This window comes from Dipteris shenzhenensis, chromosome 1 (assembly GCF_047967505.1).
Source record: "Dipteris shenzhenensis isolate YYH24624 ecotype China chromosome 1, Dip_SZ_1.0, whole genome shotgun sequence".
NCBI lineage: Eukaryota > Viridiplantae > Streptophyta > Polypodiopsida > Gleicheniales > Dipteridaceae > Dipteris > Dipteris shenzhenensis.
In genome coordinates, this window is record NC_141596.1 from 2,184,238 (window position 1) to 2,206,196 (window position 21,959).

At 40.8% G+C, this 21,959-nt stretch overlaps 1 protein-coding gene across 1 annotated transcript; it reads right to left on the minus strand.

Annotated features, from left to right (window-relative positions):
- Positions 1 to 1,594: 1,594 nt before the first annotated feature.
- LOC147905245 (uncharacterized) lies at positions 1,595 to 3,222 on the minus strand. Its single transcript, XM_087378819.1, has 6 exons — positions 3,139 to 3,222; positions 2,955 to 3,079; positions 2,661 to 2,746; positions 2,447 to 2,568; positions 1,995 to 2,202; positions 1,595 to 1,728 (listed from the first exon to the last, which is right to left on the minus strand). Exons 1-6 carry the CDS (start codon positions 3,220 to 3,222, stop codon positions 1,595 to 1,597), a joined length of 759 nt encoding a protein of 252 aa, XP_087234945.1.
- Positions 3,223 to 21,959: the final 18,737 nt, after the last annotated feature.

Sequence of the window (21,959 nt, forward strand, 5' to 3'; positions counted from 1 at the left end):
ATTCTTTTTTTTTTCAATCTACAGAGCATCTAATACCATATCTATGGGCGTGTCTCTCTATAATATAGACATGCTTATAGATCCCAATCTATAGACATGCTAATAGACATGCAAATAGATGGTTCCATCACTTTTTTTTTAATTCAGTAAATGCGTCTGTACATGCATTTATGGATACATTATGTTGTTGTGCATGCTAACATGAATTTTTAGAGATAATTATAGCATGGACCCTAAAAGCAATAGCATGGCTCATACAAGTGATCGAGATGCATGCAAAATATAGGTAAGTTGTAATTGGTCCAAGAAACCCTATCGAAGGAGGATAGGCTATAAAAGATGAAATAGAAAAACATATAACAACAATCATGATTCAATGAGCCAAGATGATCTAGATCAGCGATTGTGTCATCACACATCTTGAGCTGGTTGGGAAGGTCGTTGTCGAGATGAATCCATCCGACCAAAGCGAGCTATCATCCGAACAATAAATGGCTCTATTGACATCTATATATAATATATATGAATATATGATACTAGACCAAGGCAAGGTGAATCGAACCAAAGCAAGCCATCAGCCAGCTTTGATCATGATACTACCTACTAGAACATCACTCGAGGCGAGATGAATCCAATGGCCAAAGCGAGTCATCATCTGGCCTCTCTCGCTTGCCCTCTCTCTCTCTTTTCCTCTCTCAGCTGGGGTGAGGTGATTTTGGCTGGCTGAAGCAAGCCATCACCTGGCCCTGACTGATTAAAAAAACAAGGCTAGAAGCTCACCAGAGTGGGACAGTGGGAAATTGCTAAAAACTATAAGAAATTATAGGATACAGTGGGAAATTATGGAAAGAGTGATTAAAAAGGACAGGATCTCTGACTTTTATAGACCTCGACTAAACACACCGGCCGGTATGATGCTACACCAATCTGCATTTGCCAAATATTGGAAATCTTTAGTTCAAGAAATTAATAATAAAGTGATGTGGATGGAAAGAAAGATGAAAATAAGGTTACCTTAATTTTATGGGGCTACCTTTTACATTGTTTTTCAAATGCAACGTAATTATGGAGGAGTTTACTCTCCTTTTAACACCTCTCTCTCTCTCTCTCTCTCTCTCTCTCTCTTTGCATTTAATTTTCACAAGGTAAGACCCATTTTTGGCTATGCATATGTAAGGAAGAAAGCTACAAACTCTAAGTAGTGTAGACAAACAAGAACTATGGGAGAATGAAGGAAAGACTTCACACTAATTATTGCTAAATATTGTACAAAACTTTATTAATAATTTGAGCATACCTAGACTCCTAAGCATCCACTCTAAGATAAGCGTTTGAAATTCATTACCCTCCCAGCTCGTACGCTGCACCATGTATTAGTGTGAACGTCTAGACACCCTTGAGAAGATTTAACCAATATTCAATTGGGCTCGATTGATCATGATAAAAATGCGCTTAGTGAACCGGTGTACATGATTTCGGATGGGAAAGTGTCTGTTATTTATGGAGAACGTATTGAGCCAAAAGACGAATGGCCAATACATAGGGCGAAACTGAGTTCTCAAAGAATAATGGTTAGTATTAGGGGCTGAAAGCTTCAGGGAGAAGCTGTGGGTGCTGATGCCCAGTAGTCGATGGTGTTTGCAGATGTTGAAGCGATTATCACTTCACCCATAGCTCTGCGCTTCTCAATTGCAGCTTGAGAATCACACATTTCTGGTAAGTTGGCGCCTGCATGCAACACATTCCGTCCTCGCCGCTTAGATTGTGTGTCCATCTACCAGGTAGGCTCTTTGCAAACTGATATCGCAATTATCTACCATCTACAAATTAATGACGGTACTCTCCATTCACGTCTTTAGACTAAAAAATAAACACACTTTGCCAGAATCAATTATTCATCCTCATCCTCTACGTGGTAATGGGGAATGCGGGACGCCGTATCCCGCGCAGCTCTGTGTTGCTACTGATATTCAAACGAAGACTGTTTCTTTTACCTTCTCCTATTGCCAGTTGGGTGTACAGCTCGAAAATGTTAGGACAATTGTTTCTGCATGAGCTAGAGCAGAGCGTTTGCGTGATCTCCCTTTCTATCAGTGCATCAGTGGAAATGCCGACAGACATTCTTTCCAATCCGCAAGCACTTACGCAAGCATCTGTCTCGATCCAATTTGCAAATTTTGTATCCGTCATCACCATGGATGTCTGCAGAGACTCAGATTGATTAGTTTGGCCGTGCTGTCCGTAATCACTGCAACGGAACTGCTTGAGTTGAACTCTAATTAGTATATAGGAAAGATTACTAAGTCATTATTCAGCTATCACATCTATCCTATGTCAATCGAAGGTTTACTAATCCTATGCTGGCAGAAGACTTATTGGTGAGCAAATTCGATCAACAGCTATAAAAGAGTGGAATCTTTTACGCGTTCACGGGCGTTCACGTTACCTGGCAGTCATAATCCACGCTCCCGTCTGTCATCGGGATTTTCTCAAGTACGCAACGTGCACCAGACGAGGCCACGGCAAAGGCACATAGCTTTGGCTGCAAGTCCTCACACTCCATAAATGCTGTTCCAATCGATCACAACAATGGTTATATGTACGGATGGTTCTTGGATACGAAAACAGCATAAAGCTAGGAGTAGGAGGAAAATGCTTACCCAGTACTACGGAAAGGGTCGCGCAAAGCATAGCCAGGACCACCAAAAGGTTTCTATAGCAGGCCATGCTTGCGGGCAAGCTTGAACTGCAAGAGCATATTTGGCAATGTTAGAATGAATGGGCTTTCAAACTGCAAGAGCATATTTGGCAATGTTAGAATGAATACGCTGAAAGCCCTGCGCTTAAGACCCACGTACAATTGGCCGTTCTCTCTCTCTCTCTCTCTCTCTCTCTCACACACACACACCCAAACACACACACACTTGCAGTATGCAAATATCGGTATGCAATACCCAAACAAGACGATCTGAGCAGCTTTCGGTGGACGAAGAGTAAACTTCACGCTGCCTGAGGAAAACGAGAGACCGAATGGTGAGATGAAGCCTAGCCGCGTGCACTGAACGTGCAAGGGTGCTAGCTGCGCAAGGGCAAGGCAGTGCAAGGGCGTGTGCGATTTATGAGAAAGCGAGGACTTACGATGGGGCGTGACTCGGGAGGGTTGTGCTGGGCTGGAGGTGAGTAGTCCGTAGTAGCCACTTCGTGCCCAGGCTTGACTGGCATCACGCGTGTGGGATCCATGCATGCATGCATCTATCACCCTATTGAATAGTCAACAGATCATTGAAGGTCAAGGCATCATTTTGCCATTTCAATCACGTCACTATATTTTGGAGCGTCTTGCCATGTTAACCTGGATTGTCTAATGACAAGTCCCACACCACTTTCCTAATTAACACACATTTCATTAAGTTTGGACTCCAATGTCTATATTTGGACTAATCCTAAAAATCATTCCAAAATGGAAAGTTTATTTTATGAAAATATCATTTGAGAATCAAAACTTTACTTTCTCTGGTAAAGTCATTTTCCACATAAATATATCTCTATAATGTTGCACTAATAATGCAAAAACTACTATTGAATCCTAGTTTTATATTTTTTATTTTTTAAGAATCCTATTTATATTTTTGAAAATTCTATGGAATCCATCATGTCGACCATACCCTCGTCGTCATCTGGAAGACTATAGTCTTGTTAAAAGTGAGAAGGTATATGTGTACCCTCGTCACCCTCCTCATCCTGTTTTAAGATTTCGTGTAAATATAAGATCTTCTATTTCTTGGTATACAATAAGATTATACAATAAGATTGCGAACTTAAATAGCTTTGACTTACCGATGATCCATCAACATGTGCAACACCAACGGGGGGTACTGGTTCCGGCTCCTCCCCATACATCGGCAAGTGGCGCATGATAATATGACGTTGATGTCGTACTTCTCGCTTGCAATGAGTGCAATGATAGTATAACCTCTCCGTAAGCCACTTCATGCTCCCGGGTGTTGGCGCATCATCGGACGACCCTTCCATCTCTACACTTATAAAATCACAACATAAGCATGAAGAGGAGATATTGACAATTATAAAATAGCATGTTTGAGCTTCTCTTGAGGCCATATTAAAAAAGTGACAGTAAGTGTCGCTATATAGCGATGTTTTTAATTAAAAATGTCGCTATATAGCGACGAATAAGCGTTGCTATTTAGTGACGCTATGGGTTAGAACCTGAAACTCTAATCACGTGGTGTTTTCTTCAAACTATTCCCTAATCTCTCAAGTAAGCAACCCAAAATCTCCTCCCACCTATTTTCGACGACCTCCCACCTATTCCAGGCAACCTCCCACTCTATTTTCCACTCCTCACCCTTCTCCTACCTCTTGTACTCCCTCTCTATCCTTTTCCCTCTTTGGTTTCTTGAAAGAAAGTTCTTCAAGAGGTGAGTTTGTTTCAACAATGTAGGTTGTTTGTTTGTTAGCTTTAGTTTTGTGAGTGTTTCGTCTTGTATTGCTAAACCTGTAAACTAGTTTTCATGCTTGTTTTGAAAGGATTGAAACAAAAAACGAGATTTCAAGAAAGAAAGAAAACTCACCTCTTTTTTCTGTATTTCTCTTCCTTCTCTTTCTCCTTGTCTCCTCAATCTCCTCCTTTCCTTGTCTCCTCAATCTCCTCCCTTCAAGAAGTTGCTTTTGTAATCTCCTCCTTCCACTAACATCTTATTTGAAAAAATGGGTTGTTTTCTCTCTTTTGTAGGGCCAGTCCACTACACCGAGTGGGACATACTTTTTCAGGTAAGTGCTTCCTCTTTTTTCTATTTATTATTTTTGTTATTTGCATTGGCCTGCAGCTAGCGCTAGCTGCAGTGATGGGTGTAGGAACCCTCTCTTCCCCTCCCACTCTTTCCTTCTTCCCCCTTCTCTTATTCTCCTTTTTCCCCCTTCTCTTTTTTCCGCATAAGCTCCTTCTTTTTTTCCGCATGAGCATAAGCATGAGCTCCTTCTCTTTTTCTGCATAAGCTCCTTCTTTTTTTCCGCATAAGCTCCTTCTTTTTTTCCGCATGAGCTTATGCTTATGCTTATGCTTATGCATAAGCATAAGCATACGCTCATGCTTATGCTCATGCTTATGCTCATGCATGAGCATGAGCTTATGCTTAAGTTTCCGCATAAGCTTATGCTTATGCATGAGCTTATGCGGAAATAGAGAATGAGAGAAGCTTATGCTTCTCTCATTCTCTATTTCCGCATAAGCTCCTTCTCTTTTTCTGCATAAGCTCCTTCTCTTTTTCCGCATGAGCATGAGCTTATGCTTACGCATAAGCTTATGCTTATGCTTATGCATGAGCTTATGCGAAAATAGAGAATGAGAGAAGCATAAGCTCCTTCTCTTTTTCTGCATAAGCTCCTTCTCTTTTTCCGCATGAGCATAAGCATGAGCTTATGCTCATGCATGAGCATGAGCTTATGCTTGAGTTTCCGCATAAGCTTATGCTTATGCATGAGCTTATGCGGAAATAGAGAATGAGAGAAGCTTATGCTTCTCTCATTCTCTATTTCTACATAAGCTCCTTCTCTTTTTCCGCATAAGCTCCTTCTCTTTTTCTGCATGAGCATAAGCATGAGCTTATGCTTATGCTTATGCATCATGCTTATGCTCATGCTTATGCGTGAGCTTATGCGGAAATAAAGAATGAGAGAAGCTTATGCTTCTCTCATTCTCTATTTCCGCATAAGCTCCTTCTCTTTTTCCGCATGAGCATAAGCTCATGCTTATGCTCATGCATGAGCATGAGCTTATGCATAAGTTTCCCCCTTCTCTCTTTCCCCCTTCTCTATTTCCCCCTTCTCTCATTCGCATAAGCTCATGCTCATGCGGAAATAGAGAATGAGAGAAGCATATGCTCATGCTTATGCTTCTCTCATTCTCTATTTCCGCATAAGCTCCTTCTCTTTTTCCGCATGAGCATAAGCTTATGCTTATGCTCGTGCATGAGCATGAGCTTATGCTTAAGTTTCCGCATAAGCTCATGCTTATGCATGAGCTTATGCGGAAATAGAGAATGAGAGAAGCTTATGCGCAAACTCATTCTCTATTTCCGCATAAGCTCCTTCTCTTTTTCCGCATGAGCTTATGCTTAAGTTTCCGCATAAGCTCATGCTTATGCATGAGCTTATGCGAAAATAGAGAATGAGAGAAGCTTATGTGGAAACTCATTCTCTATTTCCACATAAGCTCCTTCTCTTTTTTCGCATGAGCTTATGCTTATGCTTATGCTTAAGCATAAGCATAAGCTTATGCTTATGCTCATGCATGAGCATGAGCTTATGCTTAAGTTTCCACATAAGCTCATGCTTATGCATGAGCTTATGCGGAAATAGAGAATGAGAGAAGCTTATGCGGAAACTCATTCTCTATTTCTGCATAAGCTCCTTCTCTTTTTCCGCATGAGCATATGCATAAGCATGAGCTTATGCTTAAGTTTTCGCATAAGCTCATTCTCTATTTCCCACTCTATTTCCCCCTTGTCTCATTTCCCCCTTCTCTCCTTCTCTATTTTCGCATAAGCTCATGCTTATGCTTATGCGGAAATAGAGAAGGAGAGAAGCATAATAGAGAATGAGAGAAGCATAAGCATAAGCTTATGCTTCTCTCCTTCTCTATCTCTGCATAAGCTCATTCTCTATTTCCGCATAAGCTTATGCTTATGCTCATTCTCTATTTCCGCATAAGCTCATTCTCTATTTCCGCATAAGCTTATGCTTATGCTTCTCTCATTCCCCCTCATCTCTTTCCCCTTCTCTATTTCCCCCTTCTCTCATTCTCTATTTCCTCATTCTCATTCTTTTCTTTCCTTTCCATCTTCTTTTCCTCTTTCCTTTCCCTCTTCTTTCTTCTTGCCTATGCCTATGCCTATGAGAATGCTTATGTTTGTTTTTTTGTTTTCTGTTTTCGTGTTTGTGTCTATGTTAGACGTGGGATCACGTCGCTCATCCGACGAGTACGGACAGCCTCGCAGGAGGAGAGCTCATGATCTATATGCTCCAAAGGACTTTGATTCCTCTCAGGTGACTACCCCGAGGACTACCCCTGGTCCGACTCCTCTCGGACCTAGCACTACGACTACCCTTGGTCTGACCCCTCTTCCACGTAGCACTACGACTACCTCTCAGGGAACTCCTTTACTAGCCGTGCATGGCTTTGTCGGGAGTCCCGACGAGTTTGTAGCATAGATGAGGGATGAGGAGGCAGCGAGATTCTTCTCTCTGCTCTCTCAGAGGACCTCCGCAATTCCTTCCCCTACACCGATGGGTGGACGTACTGCCCAGCCATCCCCTCGGGCCCCTTCGACCGCGGGATCATCACCTGCGCATGCCTCTCGCAAGGGAAGGAAGAGTAGGACGGGCGGCTCATGTTGTGCTAACTCGGGAGATGTAGACGAGTCAGCACACTCACGCTCCTTTAGGTCTCCACTTGGTCCGGAGACACAGTATCAGTCAGGTCCCTTTCCCTCTCCTACTCCCACTGCTACTCCTCGCTCTGGAAGCGCTCACGCAGATTCCACTCCTTCAGACTCTGCTACCGTCAGTCCCCCTTACTCATCAAGGGATCTCTCCTATCAAATCACATCTGCCGGAGAGATAATAGAAGATAAAAAGGGCAAAGCAGTGATGGCCGCCATGAGGAGGTTGATGAGTCATCACTTCAAGAGCAGCATAAATACCGATTGGCGGTATCAAGATGCCCAAAAGAAGCAGGCGGTGATCGATGAGTTAAAACAAAGATACCCTAATCCGCCAAATGTGGAGTTTAATGACGATTATATGCAAGAGCGCATGGGTTTGGTCCTAAAGCATCGTAGATCAACCTTGCGTACTCCCATTACAAAGGGGTTGGCTAAACCCAGCTGGGCAGACAAAGCTGATTGGAAGTACTTCAAGAAGCATGTTCGAGGGTCAGAGGAGGGCTGCGAAGAGACGGCTAGACGTCATAGGTACTTCGCACTTGGTGCAGGCGGATGGTATGCATTCGAGGCAACTGTGGTAAGTCTACTTCTTCCCATTTAATGTATTGTTCTATTTGTTTTACTTACATATTACATGCACTTTAGCTAACTCTAACTCTCGTAAATGTACAAATGCAGAGACGCGGCACGCATTTTGGATAGGAACAAAGCCGTGGTTCATTGAGCAAGAGGCAATGGAAGCGATAGTCGATTGGGCTGAGGTGGCTACTCGCACGGTATAAGTTTACTCCTACTTGTAATCTCACTTTTTAATTTAAGTTCCAATCTAATTTTCGATTTATATGGTTTACTCTTAGGGTCAAAGCTCAAGCGTCCCATCATCGGAGGTGAGCGATCAACAGGGGCAAGGATCGGATGTAGGTGGTGAGGACGAGGGAGAAGACGTAGGTGTTGAGGACCAAGGAACAGGCCAACAAGACGAAGATGATTCGGATTCGGATGAGTAGTGGTAGTAGCAATTTGTATATCTGCTCGTTTGAGCAATTTTGTATCACCCTTTCGACAGGGTAATTTTGTTACAAACACTGTTGTATATGTCCGACATGTATATGCATTTGTTACTCATCATTTCACAAGAACAATTTTGTATCACCCTGCAAGCAAGGGAAATTTTGTTATAAAAAACTTTCTTTTGTAATTACAAAAAAAAAAAAGGATTAGTGGGGCTAAACAGGGCCAAAAGGAAGCCCTATTTAGCCCCACTAACCCTTTTTTTTTACTTCTATTAATCGTCGCTATATAGCGACGTTTACCAGTGTCGCTATATAGCGACGATTAACAGTGTCGCTATATAGCGACGTTTGCATCGTCGCTATATAGCGATGTTTGCCAGTGTCGCTATATAGCAATGCTTTATAGCGACAGTCCTTTTCCGACGCTTTTAGCGACTTTTATAGCGACGTTTGCGCCCGTGAAAAAAAAAAATTTAATGTAAAAAGCGTCGGTATTTCCATCGAAAAATGGCCTATGCCTTGTAGTGCTTTAGATAGAAGCAGAGGCAGAGGCAAAGGCAGAGGTAGATCATACCAGAAAAGTGGTCATCATTAGCAACAAATTCAAAGTCAACATCAGCATCAACATCAGCATCATCCTCATCAATATCAGAATCAGCAAAGAGGAAATCATTCCAACCAAGGAAGGACGAGGGAATGCATCCACCAATGTGTGAAACATTCAGTGCAACTACTGTCGCAAGTTTGGACACTATGAAAGAGATTGCCGCAAGAAGCAGTACGACCAAGGCAGTCAATCCAGCAATAATCGAGGAAATTTTCGAGATAGAGGAAATTATCGTGGTGGACATTCTAGTCATAGTCATTTTGCAAATGAACATGGGAATATGTTTCTTGCAAGTGAGGAAATGCATCAGATTGATACAGTGTACCCAAACACTGATTACAATCCCAAAGAGAATTTTAGCTATTGAGTCGACCAAGTGGAACAGGATCCTTGGTACATCGACAGTGGTGCATCATCTCACATGACAAATCATCAAGAATGGTTCACAGAAATGAAGCCATTAGAAGGACAAAAGAATGTCATCTACACAGCAGACAATATACTGAATCCAATTCAAGGGATAGGTGTTATCCCTATGAACAATTTCACTAGTACAAAAGGACTGGTGAAAGATGTGCTCTATGTTCCGAAGCTTAACAAGAACCTTTTGTCAGTAGGTCAAATGACGGAACACAATTATCGAGTCATCTTCGATGGTGATGAATGCACTATCTGAGATAAATTCAAAAGATGTCAGCTAGTAGCAAAAGGTGTCAAGGAAGGACGCTTATACAGAATGCTAGCTACAGTACCAGATAAGCATGCCATGACAGCTCAACCGCAACAGATGCCACTATATGCAAAATAGCACAAGAGATATGGTCATGTCAACTTCAAGTACTTGTTAGATCTCAGGAATCATAACATGCCAATTGGGATTTCGAAGCTACAGTTTCTTGGAAAAGTTTGCGAAGCATGCTGCTTCGACAAACAAAAGCGAACCAACTTTGGCATAAGTACCTCTCGTGCACAAGGTATTCTTGATTTGATACATACAGATGTATGGGGTTATGCCCAGACCCACAGCATCAATGGTTCACTTTACTGTTTGACTTTCATCGACGACTACAGTAGATATTGTTGGGTCTACTTTCTGAAAGAGAAATCTAAAGTGTTTTCCAGATTTCAAGAATTCAAAGCCATGGTAGAAAACTAGACAAGCAAAAAGATCAAGGTCATGAGATCAGATACAGGAGGTGAATACATGTCTTCAGCATTCATGAACTTTTGCAGAAATCACAGCATTTAAAGACTATTCACATGTGCATATACTCCTCAGCAGAATGTAAGAGCTGAAAGGAAGAATGGAACTTTAGCAGATAGTGCTAGAGCAATGCTTAGTGAAAAGCATCTTCCGAATCAGTATTGGGTAGAAGCAATAGCCACTACAAACTATTTGCTTAATTGGCTTCCTACTGAACCAATACAAGGTATGACTCCTTATGAAACATTCACTGGACACAAGCCACACATTGGGCATCTCCGCATATTTGGTTGCATAGCATATGCCCACATACATGATGATCATCGTAGGAAATTGGATGCGAAGTCACACAAATGCATCATGGTTGGCTACAATGAAGAAAGCAAAGCATACTAATTGTATGATCCCATCAACCGCAAGGTCATTATCTCCAGAGATGTAATCTTTGATGAGGAATCAGAATGGAAAACCTCACCTACACAGGAGATAGAAGCATTGACTTCACAGCAGTCATCTACAGAACAGGTTGATGAAGAAGAGCAAGAATTGCTAGTAGCACCCCAAGCAGAGCCACAGCAACTCAGACGGTCTACTAGGGAAAGTAGACCTCCAGCCAGATTGACATCATATGCTCAGAAAGGCAAAGCAATTTAGGTTGAAACCACCAATTATGCTCTTATGACTACCATCATGGCTATAGAAAGAAGAGCCAGTGTACTTCAAAGACGCAATAGACAAGCCAAAATGGCAAACTACTATGAATGAAGAAATGGATGCATTGTATAAGAATAATACTTGGGAATTATGCGACCTTCCACCAAGAAAGAAGGCCATAGCAAACAAATGGGTATACAAAGTGAAGTACAATCTAGATGGAAGTATTCAAAGATACAAAGCCAAACTAGTTGCAAAAGGATTTGCACAACAATATGGTCAAGATTATGAAGAGACTTATGCTCCAATAGCAAAGATGGATTCCATACGGTTCTTGATATTACTAGTGACACTCAGCAGATGGAATGTGTATCAGCTTGATGTCAAGAATGCATTTCTCAATGGTTATCTAGATAAGGAAGTCTACATGCAACAACCAGCAGGTTATGTTGAACTAGGAAAGGAGAATAAGGTTTGCCATCTCAAGAAAAGTCTCTATGGCTTAAAGCAAGCACCCAAAAGTTGGTACAACAAAATTGACAAGTATTTTGCTAATCTGGGATACATGAAATCCAATGTAGATCATACTCTCTACTACAAAGTTCAAGGGGAAGGCATTACTATTGCCCTTTTGTACGTACATGATCTGATTGTGACAGAAAGCAAGGATAGCTTCATCAGAAAACTAAAACAAGACTTATCTGTAGAGTTCGACATGAAAGATCTTGGACTCATGCACTATTGTCTTGGAATTGAGTTCTAGAGAGATTCAGATAGCACATTCATGAGTCAACTCAAGTATGTTGACAATCTCCTAAAGAAGTTTCATATGGCAAATTGCAAGATTGCAGCCACTCCCATGGAACAGAGTTTGAAACTTACTAAAGATTTAGAAAAGCCTACATTCAATGACAAGTACTATAGGCAGCTCATCGGATCTCTTATATATCTGACAATCACACGGCTAGATATTTGTTATGTAGTAAGCTCACTAGCATAGTTTATGGCAAATCCAAAATAGTCTCACTGGAATGCATCCAAAAGAGTCTTGAGATACATCAGAGGTACAAGATAGTTTGGGATAGAATACAGAGGAAGTCATCCACGGTTGCATGGATACTATGACAGTGACTATGCCGGAGATCATGACCAGGAGATCGACATAGGGATATGCATTTTTCCTTGGTCAAGATGCTATATCATGGTTATCAAACAAACAGCCAACCGTTTCTTTGTCTTTGATTGAACCAAAATATAGGGCACTCACTATAGGTGCATGTGAGGCTATATGGCTCAGAAGACTATTGTCAGAAACAGATTACTTTGATGAGTCAAAGCCAACAACAATATACTGTGATAATCAATCGGCTCAAGCATTGGCCAAGAATCCAGTATATCACTCCAGGACAAAGCACATTGATGTTAGAGAGCACTTCATCAGAGAAAGAGTGTTACTTGGTGACATCACACTGTAGCATTGTGATAGCAAAGAGAATGTTGCAGACATCTTTACCAAACCACTCAATAAATAGCTATTCGAGAAACACCGACACCCAAAGGAAGGACATTCCCATTAAAGGGGTGTGATGGAATGTAATGCTCAGTCCTTTGATTCCTAAGAATCATCATCTTGAGTTTTCTTGATCTATGATTGTGTAGACCTCATCTTTTCTTAGGTGCCAGTACTTGGTCCATAGAGGAAAACATTTTTTTCTAGAAAACACGATTTGAGGCTCTTTTCCATAAAAACACCCTATATCACGTTTATTAGTAGCAAAACATGATAAGCTGTGCACAAGCTTATAGGGAGGACAAAATGAATGATACTCTAAAAACTCTGGTCTAAAAATAGGTGCATGCAATCACTAGATACTCTAAATATAGTACCTTGAAGACTAGTTTGGCATGTGTTTTCTCCCATCATTATCCCCACCTACCTATACTTGTGTAAAAGCCATAGTCTTGATCTATCTAATTCTACTTCATCAGCCAGCTATTAGGCATTTACCTGAACTTGTTGCATCAAGAGGAAGGACTTTTTGCTAGAAGACACAATATGGAGGAGAAAAATAGAAAAGGAGCTCAAATCATATTTTTGAGCAAATTTTGCTTAAGCCCAATCTAATCAATCAGTTGTACTCCACCATCCTCCTAAACCCTAGATCACAGATGAGATAAACCATTGATAAGAGACAGATTGCTTACCTAGGCTTGTGTGTAGAGCTGGAGCTAGAGCTGGAGAGGTGTGAGATGGAGATGGGGTGGTTGTGGTTGGAGCTACAGTGGGTGGTGGAGCTGGTGAGTTGGAGCTGCAATGGGACTCTTTGATGGAGGTGGTAAGGTAGTGAGGTTGGAGCTGTGAAGCTGGTGAGGTAGTGAGGTTGGAGCTAAAGGTGGTGAGGTTGGAGCTGGAGGTGGTGAGGTAGTGAGGTTGGAGGCAGTGAGATTGGTGAGGTGGTGAGGTAGTGAGGTTGGAGCTGGAGTTGGTGAGGTAGTGAGATTGGAGGCAACTAAAGCTAGAGATAGGGATGAAATAAAGGGTAACTCTACTTAGAGGCGGTTTTGTCTCAAGCAATCATGAGAAAATAAATGTACAGGAACTAGAAGACTGTTTTCCACACATGTGGCTGACAAGACAGATGTGTCATGCGTTGAAAACTGTGCCCTTTCCCTTATCTACACTTTTCTCCATCCCTTATCTACACTTTCCTCCATCCCTACACCACATCCTTACCTTGCATCACAGCCATCATCCCCCCCCCCTACTCCCATCATCCCTTCAACAACTCCCCTTACACCCATCATCCCCCCCCCCTTACTGCACCTGTGCAAGAGCCACAGAAAGTACCAAGGCCAGCAAATCCAAGTACTCATATATACCACTTAGGAATCTGCTATATTTGTGGACAGTAGTGTTTTCTTGCTCTGTGATTGTGTAAACCTCACCTTTCCTTAGGTGCCAGTGACACAGCACATAGAGAACAACTTCTTTTGTCAGAAAATGCGATTTGAGGCTCTTTTCAATTGAAACACACTATATCACATTTATTAGTAAAATATGCTAGGTGTGCAAGAATTAGATAAAAAATGCAATTTGGAGCAGTTTTCCTGTAGAAACATGAATATCGTCTTTTCTAGCAAAACATACTAACCTTATTAGTATGTATCAGCTTGAGAAGAGCTTGATGGGTGTCAGCTTAATGGTTGTCAGCTTGATGTATCTTAAGCTGTAGTGGGTCAGTGTGGATAACAGTTTGATGGGTGTCAGCTTGATGGGTTGAGATAGAGCTATAGTGGGTGTGGGGAAAGGTCCTAGAGCTGTATTGGGTCTAGCTATAGTGGGTCTGGGGGAAGGACCTGGAGCCTGTAGGGAGAAAGATGAAACTAGAGATGGAGATGACAATGGGAATGATTAAGTCTGGCAGCTAGGTCTAAAAATAGGTGCATGCAATCACTAGATACTCTAAATATAGTACCTTGAAGACCAGTTTTGGCATGTGTGGCTGATAAGTATGACTTGAATAGATATCTCTGCCATCTCCTCTTATCTTCACTTTTCTCCATCCATTCAACAGTTTTGAATCTTTATCTTCTTCCTCATTTTCATCTGGACAATACATTAGACCTTGCTTTTTTCCCATCATCATCCCCACCTACCTATACTTGTGTAAAGAGCCATGGAGAGAAAGCCTACAGGTACTTAAATAGACCACAATCTTGATCTACCTTTCTAATTGTCTTCTTCATCTATCTAATTGTACTGCATCAGGTAGTAGTCATCTACTTCATCTTTTGAATGATCAAGACAACTATCTTGCAGATTCACCTGAATTTTCTTTGGACATGATGTTTTTGCATCAGTAGGAATTTTTGCTAGAAAACACGATTTCAGTCTATTTAATTATAAAGATAGTCATATTGCATTTTTCTGCAAACTTTCAAAGACGAGGAGCTAACCATCTAGGTGATGCAGGTGATGCACCAAGACCTGTCAAGAAGACCATTGACCTCTCAGCTTATGCTGTAAAGGAGGAGGAATCTTCTCGTAAGAATTTTTGTATGAGTGCTTCTGTTTCTTTTTAGCTATATGTGCAAGACTCATTTTTTTATTTTGTATGATGTAGTGAAGAGAAGAAAGCCCAATGACAAGGGTTCAGACAAAGGTGGACAATCAATTGGTAAGGGAAAGGAGAAGGAGGAAAGAAGTCACCCCAACTGCAACTCTTTGAATTCCTGCAGAAGTCAGAATGCCAAATGCAGTATCACAAATACCATGATATGTTCAATAAGGAGCTGGATGTGCAGTCTCTTTTGACACAGCACAAGGATTTTCTTGGAGAGATGTATGAATCCTTCCACAAGCTTACAATTGAAGGATCAGACGTTGTCAATAGCACAACTTTTGTACATGTCAAAGACATTGCCGCAAACAATAGGATGAGGTATCAAATGCACAAGGTGTTTGACAATTTTGAAGACTCCCACAAGGGAATCTACACTGTGCACAAGGGCAATTGCAGGATACTTGAAGAGGCACTTGCATTTGCCATGTATGTACACTATGTTGATGGATCAGTTGAGGACCCAAAGGATAGCGATGAGGAAGGCAAAACAAAGGAAAAGTCAGATCTACCAGAAGTGGAAGAGAAGATCAACCTGACAGAGGAAGAGCTTGCAGTTGCAGCATTCGATCTAGTGGCCTTAAAAGATGAGACCCTAAGAGATGTTGTCATAGTGGATGATGTGGAGGCTGAGAGCTCTGACCTCACTATGCTTATTCTTCCCTCATTCAATATTGAGGGAAGAGAGTATGTCTTGTTGTATGACGTATAGTGCCTATTTAATTTGAGAGAAGATTATGCAATTGCCCTTATTGCACAATCTTGTAGGGTTGACAAGGAAGTAAGGATTGAGGACGATCCTTTGTTAGAGCTGGGAGGACAAATTCAATGCTTCAAAAGCATTGTCCATCTGTTTTGAGCAAGCCAAAATGTATGAAGAGGTGGATGAGACAATCTTCCAAGAAACCTAAGCACGAATGAACCTCACAACAAGATTGGATATCAGTGACAGCTCCGAGGGGAAGGAGGAGATGGGTATCTCCTTGTTTAACGATGATATACTAGAGAAAGATGAGAATATTGAGGTAAGGAAACTACCTTTCTTGCATTTGGAGTTTAGATATGCAATTTGATGGTTTGTTTTAAATCAAAGTGTGTTTTGCGTATGGCAGTTGTTCGTTGAAGATGACACTTTCCTCTTGAGGGTGGCTAGAAGTAGAATTCCTAGGCTTGGTAAACTATCAAGCCTTTGTCATTATATTAAAGACCTATCTATTGCAAAGGCACTGATTTTTAGCAAATTGCTTAGCAACAATGGGGTTGCTCTTACTTTTTTTTCAAGTGTTTCTCAAAAGTTTTCGATGGTCATCCTATATCGTGGCAAATAGATAAGATCATACTGATAGAGAAGCGGTCTGCTTTACTTAGTTTTGGGTACTATGCTAGAAAGCAAGGCTCATGAGCTGGCTACTTTTTGACATATACTGCTTGGGCACTAGCTTGTGGTGTAAAGGATCCCCTCTCCTTGGAAGCTTATGGAAAGCATAAGCTCATTAGGAATCGAGAGCCTTCTTTGGTGGCCCTTCTCGACAAATCAGCTGAAGAGCAAACTACGAGCACAACAACTCTTGCACAAGATGAGAAGAGTTCAGTTGCTCCTCAAGTCAAGAAAAAAAGGTCTCCATTCAAAGTCAAAGGAAAGATTCCAAGCAAAGTTGGCAAACCATTGGAAGGATAGCCTGTATGGCATTGTATATTTTACAAAATAGAAGTAAGGTTGAATTGTGAGAACACTGTCATTTTAGAATGCCTTAGTTATGTTTATGTGTATTTGTGACAAAAACAATGTACATTTTGAAATATAAATATATGTAGTACATTTCGAATATTTCAATGGTTGCATACAATGACTTCTTATGAATGAAAGATCCAAGTCTTGGTCATTGCAAAAAAGAAATTGTTCCATTTGATGACACCAATTGATGATCAAGGTTTAGCACTTAGCTTCTATCTACCCATTTGTGGTTTACAAATATCTTTGAGTGTCTCCATTGAACATGTCTTTGTGCTGCATTTGAGTTCTCCAAAATCTGCCTCCTTCTTTCCTTTTGAGCAACCTGAAAGCTAGCTTAACCTATGGTGTGTTAACTTTCTTCTTGGCTTGAAGTCTCTGTAATATTCCTCGATAGAACCATTGGAACACTTCTTGTAAACTGTTGGCTTTCTGTTTTCCTCCAAAATGTTGTGTATGTCTAAAGAATGCATTTCGTGCCATGTAGTGTGAAAACTCCATTCCCTGTGTGAACCAAATTGCAGGGCATCTATATTTTTTTACAAAGAAAGGAAGGTGATTGTAGATTATATGTTGTTTTCATACATAGGCAAGTGGGCATTAGAATATATAAAACTAAGATTGTTTGCTTTTAAAAAAACATGCACAAAAATAGGATATTTTTCTTACCATGTAATGAGTGATGTTGCATGTTGTCCAAGCCTCTTTCATTGCCTTTCCAAAACTCTTTACCACTTTTTCAAATGCTTGTTGATCATTTTTGCTAAAGGTGGCTTGGTCACAAAAAACAAAAAGTTTATTGAAGCATTTCCACACTTCTTCCTTGACATCTCTTGCCAATCCATCTGCCTGATGATCTTTGACAGCATTGTGGACTTTTCTCCACAAGTTATACTTTGTCCTTGATATGTATGTTGTTTTACTGCCTTTTTTTTTTCTTTGGATGAGACAAAAATCTTCTAGACTTTACTCCACCACAATAGATGGCTTGATAGGACCATCTTTTCCATTTGTAGATTTTTTAAAATCCTTTGTAATATGTACATCTCCTCCATGGAGATGAATTTCTGATAGCACTACTTCTAATGATTGTAATGCCTCTTTTCTTCTGCTCTTAAAGTGAAGTTTCCATGCAAATCCAATATATAGGAAAACAAGTTTCATAATGCATGCAATGTACAAATGTGAGCATTGCATAATGGGATCTCAAGAACTGCTTTGAAATTTGTATCTACTTTATCTCTATTGGGTGCTCTTTTCCACCATTTAGAATCTAGGACATGCATTGGTTCGTTGTAGTACAAGCAAGGAGATTTTGAGTTACCCCCTTTACTTATATTGAACTTACACTTCAGTGTCTTCATATGCCATTCAATTTGAAAATCACCCTTCCTTGGAACATGAAGATGGCATCCTTGGACTTGACTCTTGATAATTGATGGTATATCTATTTGATGAAATACCCAATAAAGTACTGCATGGTCCTCAGTCTTCACCTGTAATTTAAAACCATAGGTTTGCAAGATATATGATATAAATTTATTATATTAGCAAAGACTAATTTAGCAGATGATAGTTTACATGCCTCAAATGCGCCCAACCACCATACGTGCTTTTCCGATTGGACACTAAAGTACTTTGAGCTAGACTTTGTGATCAATTGATCAAGTGCTCGATTCATCAAAGTGATAGAAACTCTCTCTATATTTTTTTCCTTGATGATTTCACACTCATCGAGCTTCACAACAAACTTTAAAACTTCTTTACATTCTTCAAATGTGATACTATAGAACTCAACCATAAGTCTCTGCAATTGTTCAAGATCTACAAAAATATTATTCCAAGCATTATATGTAATGCTTCCCTTTTCACTTTCATATACACTTTCGATATATTCAATCATATGGCATAATAAATTGAATTCAACTTAGCATTGGAATATTCATATAAGGTATAGTTATGTGGCTAAATGAAATAGAATTAAACTTAGCATTATATTTAATCATATAGTATAGCTACATATGGATTGATTAATATCACCACAAGTTATAAGAAGGATATCCAAATTTCAAATTAGCATTCAATTCCATCATATATGAATTGATTTAAAGCATCTAAAATTTAAGGGAACCACTCAATTCAATAAAATAAAAGAATTCTAAGACATTAGAAGAACCACTCATTTTAGGCAACAAATCCACTCCAATCTAATCAAATTTGGGGGAGGATTGTTTGAGCTTCATATAAGAGGCCACATTGTTTATGGTCATTTCATCCATTCTCAAAGCCTTGCCCTCATTGCCTCCCCATCACCTTAAGACCTTCTAGCTTCATTGAGAATGGGTTCTCAAAGCCATAAAGCCAATAGAGGCGAGACAAATAGGAGATCCCCTACCCATGTTGTTGTCGAGGAGGAGTGGAAGAGGAAGGCTCGTGAGCAGCATAGAGCGTACAAGGCTAGGACCTGTGTTGCCAATCTTCTTGCAAATGACCCATCCCCCCCCCCCCCACCTCCACATCTACCTACCCCCTCCCACCACCTCCACATCCACCTCTCCTTGCTGCAGATGGCCCGACCCCCCTCCCCCACATCTTCCTCTATCTCCCTCTCCCTCTTCCCCAACACCTCCCCCCCCCCTCCTTCCATACCTCTTCCACATGTGTCATCTTTAGATGTTCCCCTTTCTCCTTTCTATAGTGGTGATAGATCGTGATGTGACTTGGAAAAATCATCTATATGTCATCATGCCAATATGATCGTAGAGCCATTCTTTTGTGACCTTACATCTACTTTGCAATCGACTCTTCTCACCATGTTGATAGATCATCCTGAGTTGGTAGAGTGTAGTAGGGTTACTAGTCTTGGTGCACTTAGAGATAGAGCAGCATGTCCTTAGCATTGTTCATCGCTCTTATGCATTGATCAAGCATAGGAACATTGTAGGTGCCTTGGCAGCACGTTGTTGTATTGTAGGTAGCCATTAGTAGAGCCCACATGGTAGGTCATGTGTGTGCCACATCTCGTATTCTTCACATTTCGCCATGCACATTCCGAGTGGGCATGATCAAGAGGGAGAGTTTGGCTGCTAATGATGTTGATCCTCTTTGGGCTTGTAGTGGTCATGCACCTCAGAGTGATCATTTCATTGATGATCATAGTAGGTCTTTTATTGAGCAATTTTTGGAGGAGCATTGTAGGCCATCCCCGAGTGTTCAAGAAGGTTTTTAGGAAGAGGGTCTCATGTGGTGTTTACATTGAGCATGGGGCATTCTTTCTAGAGGTTAGCCAAACTAAGTTGTACACTCAATTTGTACAGGCACATCTAGGCTTTAGGATTGGTCAGAGATCCTTTGAGAGATGTAGCCACGGTTTGTGCAATGCTCTCAAGGGCGTGATACATGATGTTGTCAATACCATGTCGACTTCAAATTGTTCTATGATGTATTTCATTCCCTTGATGGTCACAAGGGAGTGGTTGCTACTAGCTCTAATGACTTCATTCACTTTGTATTGTGTCCGTGAGAGGAGAATGCATTTTACCACTCCCTTGATTGCATGAAAGGGAGATGTGGTGCATGTGGTGGGCTGGCAACACTACCCAAAGCTGACCAGGATGGTAGTAGCGAGCTAGGGATAGTGCATTGGCTGCATTATGAGAGTATGCCACACACATGTTAGATGGTGGTGGATTGTCTCAGAGGTTACAAATTGTGGAGAAGGAGACTCCTAGTGTCATCTTCATCGATGGTTTCAGACAGAAGATCTACCCTTACATATATCACACCCACACTACTACGAAGTCAAAGGATTGAAAATTTTGTACTTACTTGAGCACATTTTTTGTAGGGGTGGTTGTTTGCATGGTGTACTTTGCAGAGAACTACACTTTCATGCCACATACGAGATCCCCAATCAGAGTGCTTCTTTTTAAAGCAGGTTACACATGCAATGTTTGTTGTGTGCTCATGAGCATCATATTCCTTTCCATCACCCTCATTCTTTATTTGGTATATTTTCGTAGGTGGCTACATTCGTGCACATTAGCTATCATCATGTGCATGCACACCTAATGGGATTGATAGCACCCCTGACTCTAGAGTTATTGTTAGAGAGTATCACTTCTACATTGACAATCATTCACATGATGCCCATCTTGTGCAGCATTTCTTTACTCTTCATGAAACTTACTTGAGAGATCAGGGGTCACATGGTAGTGGTGTTGGATTTGGTCTGATGGATTCGGTGGACACTTCAAATGTGCTAGACAATATTTTTGATTATGCAGATGGCACCATGAGACTAGCATCTCTGTGATCTAGAGCTACTTTGAGACAGGGCATGGAAAGGGAGAGCACAATGCTGCAAGTGCTTGTGTGAAGCATTCTTTGAGGTGACACAAGTTGCAGCATGATATTGGAAGGATTAGGGATGTATGTGATGTGGTACAGTGGTGCACACAGCACTTGAGTATTAGTCTCTTCTTATCAATCACATGGAGATAAGGTGGTGAGGAGATGTTCGGAGCATCGATCGATCTAGAGCTTATGATTGTCAAGTTGTGTATGGTACTTTGGATTCTTATTCTATTAGGAGTACATGCGTCTTGAACCCCACAATATTCTCGTGATGATTTGCATGTTTTGCTCTATGTGCATTGATGGTGGTGACTGGGGAGGATGGAGGATTACCAAAAAGCGAGCGAAGAAAAGCGAGCAGCCCCAAATAAGCGAGCAAGATTAAATAGGTTTCAAGCGAGCGAGAACCTCATCCAACATCTTATTCCTCTCAATATCATTGGAACAATTGATGTGATCATAAGCAAATTAAACATATTCCAACAATGAAGGCATGCCTGAAACTCACAATTAACTTCTCTTTCATCCCCATACTATCAATTTGAGTCGTTGTGGAGAGGTAGAGACACAACAATACATAAAATTTGCGATAAAAAAAGCAAACACTACTCAGATTGAACATCCACACAGCAAGATAATGATAGATCACAATGTAGAATATATGACTGAAAATATGTAAACATGATCATGTGCTACATATACATATCATGTCTTTTATGCTTGCAAAAGATCATCCATACATTCGATCCAAAAACATGGAAACAGAACTAACTATGTCAAAAGAAAAAAAATACATTTTCATCATAAGG

Excerpts from the sequence above, each read along its gene's own strand:
- LOC147905245 (XM_087378819.1), bottom strand. The coding sequence starts at position 3,222 with ATGCCAGTCAAGCCTGGGCACGAAGTGGCTACTACGGACTACTCACCT. Across the intron at positions 2,747-2,954 it reads GCTCAGATCGTCTTGTTTGG|TTCAAGCTTGCCCGCAAGCA; the intron begins GTATTGCATACC and ends ATGCTCTTGCAG. Across the intron at positions 2,569-2,660 it reads GACCCTTTCCGTAGTACTGG|CATTTATGGAGTGTGAGGAC; the intron begins GTAAGCATTTTC and ends CGATTGGAACAG.